Source organism: Cyprinodon variegatus, unplaced genomic scaffold (genome assembly GCF_000732505.1).
Source record: "Cyprinodon variegatus isolate N-32 unplaced genomic scaffold, C_variegatus-1.0 Scaffold113, whole genome shotgun sequence".
Taxonomy (NCBI): domain Eukaryota; kingdom Metazoa; phylum Chordata; class Actinopteri; order Cyprinodontiformes; family Cyprinodontidae; genus Cyprinodon; species Cyprinodon variegatus.
The window spans coordinates 45086-54569 of NW_015150566.1; the positions used below are offsets into that span (position 1 = coordinate 45086).

A 9484-nucleotide genomic window follows, 5' to 3' on the forward strand; every position below is an offset into this window, starting at 1 on the left:
AGTTGAATTAGCGTTAGCTTGCATGACTGGCTCCGTGATGCTGGTTTTCCTTCAGTATGAGCGGCACATGCACCACGTCACGTGACTAAGAAAACGTAACGGGATTGGCTGGGTTTTGGACACCACAATCCATTGCTAATGTCTTTGACCTAAAGTAACCCCTTCCCTTTTTACACTGAATTTAGACGCCGAATTTAAAACAGTGAAATAGAGCCAGTTGAATCTCAGGAGGCTGAAAATATTGAGTTTGAAATTTGAAAGGTTTAATTTTTTTATATGCAGATTTTTTTAACACTCAAAAATTAAACTGAAAAATAAGTATTGAAAATGTAATCACTTTGAAATAGTAATGTGAATTTTTAGCTTGAAGAGAAAATAACAAATAAAATTTCAACTGTGTAGAAATAATGACGATGAACTTCTTTTTAGGCCAAAAATGTGTTCTGAATATATTTTAACACTGAAACAGTAAGTACAAACAACATTTAAATTTCAGTGGCATTTTTAATTCAAATCCCAGCAACACAGATTTACTTCCATATTTTCTTCTTAGGACAAGGGAAGCTGGTCAGAGTTGATGGGAAGATGGATGGAGCTAAACCCAGGATAATCTCTAAAAAAAAAAACCTATTGGAAGCTGAAGGAGACCTGAGACTTGGGTTGAGGTCCCCCTTCCAATAGGAAAACCATCCTGATCATCCACGCATAGAAGCAATAAATGGTTTAGTTTTTAGCACGGAAATTCAAGCTTTTTCTGCTGCTGTGAACCTGGTTTCATTTCCTCTCCTCCACAGAAATCCCCTCCTTCTTACTCTAGTTAGTTTATCTGCTCTGCCAACAGTTTACTGGTTCACATATCTTAGCGTTTTAATGCAAAGATTGAGGGGAAATCTATGCATGACCAAGATCCTCACTCTGGTTGGTACCATTCGAATCCTTGAAAGCTTTAGTTTTTAAGTCCTGACAGTTTTATTGAAAAGCCTTAAACTCTAATCAGAAGTGGTATTTACCTTCCTCAGCCGTCTTCTTTGCTTCCTTTTATCATCAAAGTTCCTCCTCTTCTTAGAACCTCCTGCTGCGCCGCCTGGATTCACAACCTACCGTGATGTCGGTGAGCAGAGCGAGAACATCTGCTACCGGGATGTGACCTCACCAATCAACGAGCTGGATGGGCAGAGTCACAGCAGCAGAGGTGAGTAGAGACCCAGAAAATCAACCCGGGTTTTGGGGATCTTTGATTAACTGTTCATTGTCTTCAAAGATGACAGTCCATTCTTTGAGAACGACATGTCCACCATGAGGAGCAGCAGTAGCAGCAGCGAAGGCCTGCCTCGCGTGGTCACACTCAACTGGGAGGGATCCGTGGAGAGTAATGAGGTGAAATCAACACACTTAGATTTAGAACAAAATGTTTCCCCTGAATTTTGTTGCACTGATGCACCTTTCCTCCACCAGGACTCAGACCAGGGCCAGCAGAGCAGCTCTCGCAGGCTAAACAAGAGTCATCACTCCAAAGGAAAGACGCGGCATGGAAACGGCGAAGCAGCTCTCTCCAGCGGGACAGGAAACTGTGGCAAAAACGCACACTCTGGTTCTCTGCCTTCTTACAACGGGCCAAAGGTTTGTCTGATTTTTCATACATTCTTTTACGGTGTGGTTGAGATGGTTCAGATTTCAGTGCCTGTTTTCCCTGCAGGATTTGGCAGAATTCTTGGAGCAAATCAGCTTCTCCAAATACCTCCCTCTGCTTGCAAAAGAAGACGTTGACCTGCGGATATTTCTCACGCTGACTGAGAACGATCTGAAGGAAATAGGAATAACGTGAGGACCTTTATCATTTAACCCCAGTGCCTGCTGTGTCTGAGCCATCAGTTCTGAATGCCCTCATATGTTACAGGCTGTTTGGTCCCAAACGGAAGATGACCTCAGCTATTGCGAGATGGCACAGCAGCGCTCCACCCCCCAGTGACGCTCTGGAACAAGCTTACGCCGACCAGCTGGAGGCTAAGATGCAGGAAATGGCCATCCAGCTCCACAAGGTGACTGGAGCTATACTGGTTCACTTTTTAGTTTTGGGACTTTCAATGATGGGCTTTAACCAATCTTTCAGTGATCTCTATTGAAGTAAGTGCACAGGTTTTTTTTTTTTTTTTTTTGGCTTTTGTCTTATTCAGAAGTCTCCATAAAGGCTTAAGGTTCTTTCACACCAAATGCGAAAACAGTGAAAATTCCCACAGTTTAATCTGCCTTTGCTTGCCTTGAAATTTGCCTGATCAGCAAAAGTAGTTAGCATGGCAGGTGATAGGCTGCTACGTCATGGAGTCTGCTGGTTATCGGTTTCACTTAAAGATGCTGGTCATATTTTTACGAAGCGACCAGCAGTGCTGTTTTTACTTTTGAAAGCCAAGCAAAGCTGTCGGCGTTCCTAGGAAAACCAGATTCCCAGAGGCAGAACCAGTATGGAGAAAACCACCTCCTCCTTCAGAGGCTAAGTCTGACGATGGAGTCTTTCAGCGGTACTTCTGCTTATTCATGACCCAGTTTGAGGCTCTGCCGTCCTGCTTTTGGGGATGAATCACCCAGACAACGGAGGGAGGGGGAGATGGAGCTCAGACAGAAGCAGCAGCAAATCAGTGAGAGAATACAGAGAGAGCACCAGAGCCGCAACAAGATCGGCCAGCCTTGCCCCCCTCTGGAGTTAAGGAACCACAGCGGAAGATCAGCACAAGAGCAGGAAATCATCAGTTTAAGCAAATATTCAATAGTGAATTAACCTGTTTTGCTAATGTGCAGGAAAAAAAATCACCTGCTGTTAATCATTTGTCTGAAAATTATTCGCATCCTCACAAGTTTACATTGAATCATCTGAGAACAAGAAAAATGGGGGCCTAAGGTAGGTTGATTAAACAGTCTAAGGCTAAATTAAAACAGATCTTTTAAAAGCCACCCTCAAACCTCTTAAGAGCATTCCCCACTTTATCCTTCCTCAACATTGTTTTCTCTACATTCCATTTTAATTGAAAAAAAAACAAAAACTAATCTCTGCTGCTTACTTCACCAACACATCTACTTCTTGATTTGATTTTGTGATGCAAATGTCAACAATAGTTCATATTTTTCAACTTTTGTGAATTTTTGCTTTGCATACTTTGCGCTGAAGCGATCTAGTTTCACCAATTTCACCAAAGTCGTGCAATTTCCTTAGCTAAATTCACCTCCTTTGCCCCGTTTGCCAGAGCTGCCCTCTACATAGAGATAACATGGAGATCCTTGGCTGCAGCTGCTAAGTTTGCATTCGGTGTGAACTTACCTTAAGATAAAGGTGCATCCCTGCCTAGATATATGCTTACAAGTTTAACTTTTAACACACTTAAATATAACCAGGGATTCTTAAATATAACTGGTCATGTATTTAAACTGGTTTCAAGCATAGTCCACAAATCTGTGGTGCAGATCAGGTGAGCAATTTTATGGAGTTCAATGTTGGGGTGCTTTGTCTTTCCTAAAACCAGTTTTCATGAGTTTGTGATTTTTATCCTGCGGGAACAACCAGATGTGCCCAAATTGAATCCATCTTGCTGCAGGCTTGAAATGAATTTGAAGGTTGTCCTTTATTATTGTTCAGGCTGCCTGTGGCAGAATAAAAGTTTTAGTTAAGGGGCACCACTGATAGCAAACCACACCACAGGATGATGCTGCCACCAATATGCTCAACTTCTTCAAAAAAAAGCTCAAGGCTGACCCTGAACAATATTCTAAAATCATTGTGACATGAGTTCCTTCATTCAGACTGTTTTTCTATAGCTTCTGCTTCGCAATCAGGTGTGGGGAATCGGGTCAGTGACCCAAAACTTGCATCACAAACTTGTTTTGGGTCAAATTAAGAGGGCTAACATTAAACCCAAACCTCCACTACTCCAAAGGTTGGGGAGCCATGCATACAAATTTGGTTAATGCAAAGATTTTGCAAAGCAAAGTGTTCCGTTTTATAGTGATGCCAGATGTCTGTTGAGGTGCTGGTGTATGTTTATATTTGTTCCTGAAGTTGAGTCATTTGTCCTCGCATAAAAAAATGTTTAATGAAATAAAGAAAGTGTAAAATAGTGATTGTATGTAAAAAAAAAAAAAACAAAAAAACTCTCCCATCATCTCTGTTATTAATTCGATTTTCTCTAATTTGTCCAACTCAACTTGTGTAGCGATGTGAGGAAATAGAGAGTCTGGAGAGTCAGGTGTCTCAGGAGAAGGAGCTGCGGACGGTGATGGAGGGATGCCTGATGGAGGACAAAATGGCTTGGAAGAAGGTTCACTCTGAGCTGGTAGAGAATCACCGGCTGGCTCAGGACATCAGCGCCACACTGATGAAGGAGAGGGCCTGTCAGGCCAAACTGCTGTCCTACTTCATGGCGGATGGGAAAAGCGGTTCCAACCCAGGCCTGGAAGCTGAAGGAAGAGATTCTGCTGATAAAGGTCTGCTCTGATGCAGCATTGGTTTAAATTCAGATGCATTTTTTATAAATTTGCATTTTTTTCTTGCAGAGGGAATCCGATGTTCTCACATAGTGGATCTTATGAAGAAGCTGGAGTCCTATCAAGATAAAATGGGTACGCTGAGTATAACTCAGAGATTAAAATGCTTTGGATCCTCTCTGAAGTCCAAGTTCTGACATTTCATTGATCTGTGATCACAGCAGGGACTCTGGAAACACTGCTTCAGAGTCTGAGGCGACTGAGTGCCCCAGAAAAAGTTTCAGACAGCTGGGAACGCCCTTAGCCTGCCTTAAGAGGTAAGATCTGCTCCTGTGGGTTCCACATCTCTCCTCTCACCCTAAATTAACCGAACTTTACCTTTCTCTATATATTTTAAAGAGGTTACTGCAAATACTTTGACGGAGGGTGATCATACCACCCTGAACAATCTCTGTGAAGCGGGTGAAAGGCCAGAAGGAAAGGTCAGACCTGCTGGAGGAAAGCAGCGAAGATCTGCAGCTCGCCTGTCATTGGCTGAAGGACCTGAGCTCGCCAGATGAGGGCAGGAGCAACACAGCTGCTGCAGGGAAATTACAAGCAGGCAGGGAGGATTGTGATCCTCACACGCTTGTGCTGGTGTGTTGAACTCATGGAGTAGATGAAAAGAGAGGAAAAACAGGAGACGGTCAGAGGCTAGTACTCTGGTTCGACCCGAGTCATGAGATGAGGATGTGGAGTGTTCACATTTTCTGCTTTTAAAATTAACTTCCTGTTGATTCTTAAAACATTATTGAATAAATTAAATCAATCCAAGTACAGCTCATATTTTCCCGTGTGTCAACCTGCTGTGGTGTTTCAATTGTTTTAACTTAGAACCTAGAGCTAAATACAGTCCAGGAAGAAAACCTGTTAAAGGCTGCAACAGGTCAGAGGGTGGGGTCAAAAGTTGTTCTTTGTGTGTGGGATTGCTTTGAGTCAATGAGTCGATGCAGTCAGCTGGGTTTTCCTTGAAAAGAAAACTTGCAATCAATCAGACTGTATGATCTGTTTGAATTTTCTCTGTAAAGTGCCTTGAGATGAGGTGCTGTGAATTGGTGCTATAGAAACAAACTGAATTGCTCAATGTGGAGCCCTCCTCTCCCAACACCATGGCGGAATCCCAAACCGGCCCCTAAGCACTAACCCTCTGTGTGTTCCTGAAGAGGGTCTGTCACATTAAGTGCCATCCCAAAGTAGGGTAAGGTGAGTGCGCCTTTCAGCACTTAAATAGCAAGTCTGGATAAGTGCAGGCTTGCTAATCTGGCAGCAGGTGTAACTCCAAACTAGTGGCGGAGAAAACGTGCATTCAAATGTAAGTTCCGCTGGTCTGCTTCATCTTCATTCCACTGACAGAAAATAAAATAGTTAAAAAAATGATTAAATCCCTAAATGGAAGGTCCTATTTAAAATTAAAGTTTTGACTGGATAGATACATTTTTAAGAAAATGGCAAATGTTTCTGCACCACAGAGCCTCAACCATACACGTACGCTGCCACTGTGTTGCCATAGGAACAACTTCTTTCACTTTCTGTTGAAGGAAAGAGGCCGTCCCATTCATGTTTATAACCCCCAATGTACAACCAAGGCTCCTTCAACAGCTGTGACTTTAAATGCAGAGGTAAATTTCTCCAATGTGAAATCAATAAAGTTCAATAATTTTATTATTATTGCGAGTGACACTTGATAGCGAAGGGTTAGTGGTTACAGGGTGGTTTGGGATTCAGCCTATGATTTACAGAAGCTCTAATATGTGAGTAATTAGGTATAGGTTTAATGATGTAATGCTAACCTCATCCAATTGTGTGCTTATTTTAACCCATCAGAGTAGCTGTTTTTTGTTTTTATAATAAAGATTTGTAAAAAATAAAGGTGCAATTAATCTCAAAATGTGTTTAAGAATTTATTTGGTAGCCTAGCTGTTTGTTTAGTTTCTAAACTGAAATCCATCCCATGGTGTCCAGAGTTCTTATACTTGAAATGTCCCAAAAATGGAAGATGTTCTTTGAAGTTTGAGGACACAGAAGAATGAGCAACTGTGAATTCTCCGAGGCACCTGGACGTTGTTCGCGCTCATCATGTGTATTCACACATGTGACCACATCCTGCAGGGCAGTGGGAGTTGTTTTTTAGCCAGTTCATGATGTGCTCTAGGTGTCCACCGTGGCTGCAGCCCTGACACCAAACAAAGAGCCCCTTCACCACATGGTGGCACACCGCACAGGCACTGGCACACTGGCGACACCTGGAGGAAGAATGGTGCAGGTCAGAAGCCTGAAAGCCACTTTGCTCTCAGTTCAGATAAAGCGCATTTAGAGTCACTGTTAGATGACCTGTTGGAAAAAAATGTAACTTAATTTTTGATAAATATCTACAATTGGAAATGTTATGGTATCTTTAAAGAATAAACATTTACTTTTATATATTTAGTCTTTAAAATATGATTAAAAAATGTCAAAACATAGCAACTAGTTTACCAACCAAATGACAAGAAAATAGATCTATAATTATAACTGGTGCTACTAATGCAGTGTTGCTTAATTTTTTTTTTAACCATTAAGTAAATAAATAAAAAAAAAAAATCAAGGTTAACTCCTGGATTCTCTCATTCTTTGCATATTACAGGTGCAATCTGACATCAGACACCTGTAGCTTCCAGTAAATAGTAGAAACGTTGCATCTCATAAGATCCAAAACAACAACGTGTCTTTCACAGAATGCAACATTAAACTTAATTTAAATAATAAAAATATAAATAATAAAAGGAACAATTTCTGAGCCTTTTTAAGAAGAAAGAAATGAAATGTAAACTGCATTAGACCCTAACTTGCAGAGTTGCACTGCAAAGCCAAGCAGAGATGCTGCTGTGTACCTGTCACAGATCCACCCTTTGTTGCTCATCGGCCGTTTGCAGTTGCTGCAGTTGATGTGCAGAGTGGTGGACGTCTGGTTCAGGCAGGTGATGGCGCTGCATGTACTCAGCTTGATGACCTCGTTGGACACGTTCCACAGCTCGAATCGTTGCAGCAGGTCTATGTAGGACATGTACCAGTGCTCCTGTGAGGAGAAAACATGTTTATTCACTCCATAAGTAACCCAATAAAATAAGTTTTGACGTAAAGTACCTATATTAAAAAAAAAAAAAAAAGGAGACCAGATGTCAGAATGTTTGCTTTCTGACCTGGGTGAGGTCGTCGATCTCCTTGCGAATCCTCTCCCCCAACACGATGAGCACAGACACGGCCATCTGCACGTCGCCCTGCTCGGCGTAGTGGCTCAGCATCTCCCTCACGATGGGGCAGAAAAAGCTGCCGTGTAAATGTGGGCTGTACAGAGGCTGAGAGATGGAGATGAGCGAGACCGTCTCAATGGGTGTCAAGCAGGTGACCTCCGCCTCGTTCCCGCTGACATGCGGGGAGTCGGCCTTGTCCTGCTGAAGATGCTCTGGCGCAGACGGGTTATCAATGATCTCGTGGCGCAGCTGGAAGGCTTCCGGAGGTAGTGTGTACACCTGCTCCTCTGGCACTACCCGAGAAGCAGACACAGGGTTATACATTGATGTGGGTAGATATCTGGTTTTCTTTATAAGACCTTGGATACCTGCTTGGTTTTCATGCTCCATTGGATACAGATCATCGTCATCCAACTCTGCGTCACCAAACATGTACTCTGTAGGGCCGTCGCTTCCCTCCGTCTCCTCATTTTCTGAAATACAAACACTGATTTAAATCAAAGATGGTTTCAAACCCCTTAGATCAGTCTTCAGTCAGGAACCAACAATCTGCACCTTCGTTATTGTTGCTGATGTGCGAATTCCCCGGCTCCAGGTGGATGTTATCCTGCCGGCTTTCACCTTTGTGGCGCTCCAGTCTGCCCTCCGGACCCATCACTGAACCCAAGTCTTTCATGCTGAAACTGAGAGCAGAAAACACCCAACCATTCAGGATTGATCCTATATGAGCAGCAGTATTAACTTCCATAGATTGTTCACTTGATCACCTGTTCATTAGCGGCAGGCTGCCGAGTTTGCTGAGGTTCTGATTTGGACCGGGTGCCGGTTCAGAGAACATGATTCTCAGCATGGTCCACGTCGTGGAAACCTTTCAATCAAAAATGTTCCACATTTGGTCACATCTTAAACAATGTAAAGTTTGAAAACAAAACAGTTAAAGTGGAAGAAAAGCTTAAGCTTTTTAACATTTTCACAGATATAATATATCTTAAAATTTGCTTTTTTATTAATCCTTTATAGCTTCAAACTTGTTTTACAAACATGACTCACAGCTTTTAGTATCTCTTTAAATCAGTTTCTGTCAATCTAAAATTGTTGTCATTATGTTATCATTTATGCATCATCCCTGTAGCTAGGTACAACCATCGGTTGTTTTTAAGTGCTTTATAAATAAACATATAATGACATGAAAATGAAGAGAGAACAAAAATAGATCAGATTTCATATGGGAAAAAAAATTGGAAATGTTATTTTTAAGCTATATTGCCCAGCCCGGTTGGGAACCTAAGAGGAGCCACTGAAGGTCCTGTTTGCTACTAGGAGCGAACAGCAAAAATATAGCCGGAGGTAGGAAGTATTAGTTTTTCTTTCTTGCTTTCCTGTTTCAAGATTAAAGATTAAACGGGGAAAAAAAGTAGAAAAGCTTAACAAACAACAAAGTCAAAGTGACACTGGAGCAAAGACCCTGGATTATCGAGCCCCACGAAAATTAACTTCAGTAAAAGATTTAATAATGAGGATAATCTTCTCTTTTATGATATAAAAGAAAGCAAACTTGATATGAGACACATATCAAACCTCTTTGGAAAGAACGCAGCCTTTTCTTCAACTCTATTCTCAATCTCTTGACTATTCATGACATTTATTCTTTAATAAAAAAACCCAAAAACTTTCTCTTTTTTCACATGAAAATGAAACTCCTTAATAAGAAGGTTCTACAGTCAAACGAGACCCAAATATTAACA

General features: G+C 41.7%; 2 protein-coding genes across 5 annotated transcripts in view; one reads left to right on the forward strand and one right to left on the reverse strand.

The window, feature by feature from the left end:
• The window catches only part of anks3 (ankyrin repeat and sterile alpha motif domain containing 3), a 10573-nt gene extending 5338 nt beyond the window's left edge, over nt 1–5235 (forward strand). For 2 of the 4 annotated variants that reach the window (XM_015375122.1, XM_015375123.1), the window contains exons 7-15: nt 1067–1192; nt 1262–1377; nt 1456–1620; nt 1697–1821; nt 1898–2039; nt 4200–4470; nt 4540–4605; nt 4692–4787; nt 4870–5235. In XM_015375122.1, the coding sequence (XP_015230608.1) occupies nt 1067–1192; nt 1262–1377; nt 1456–1620; nt 1697–1821; nt 1898–2039; nt 4200–4470; nt 4540–4605; nt 4692–4774 (1094 nt within the window). In that variant the 3' untranslated portion in view covers nt 4775–4787; nt 4870–5235. The remainder of the gene's footprint in view (nt 1–1066; nt 1193–1261; nt 1378–1455; nt 1621–1696; nt 1822–1897; nt 2040–4199; nt 4471–4539; nt 4606–4691; nt 4788–4869) is intronic. The other 2 variants (XM_015375125.1, XM_015375126.1) reach the window with 1 other exon arrangement.
• Nucleotides 5236–6179: 944 nt separating this feature from the next.
• Nucleotides 6180–9484, reverse strand: part of wdr24 (WD repeat domain 24) — an 8827-nt gene continuing 5522 nt past the window's right edge. The window contains exons 7-12 of the mRNA XM_015375127.1: nt 8507–8607; nt 8295–8422; nt 8108–8212; nt 7689–8032; nt 7380–7564; nt 6180–6752 (exon numbers count right to left, since the gene is read on the reverse strand). Of these exons, the coding sequence (XP_015230613.1) occupies nt 6584–6752; nt 7380–7564; nt 7689–8032; nt 8108–8212; nt 8295–8422; nt 8507–8607 (1032 nt within the window). The 3' untranslated portion in view covers nt 6180–6583. The remainder of the gene's footprint in view (nt 6753–7379; nt 7565–7688; nt 8033–8107; nt 8213–8294; nt 8423–8506; nt 8608–9484) is intronic.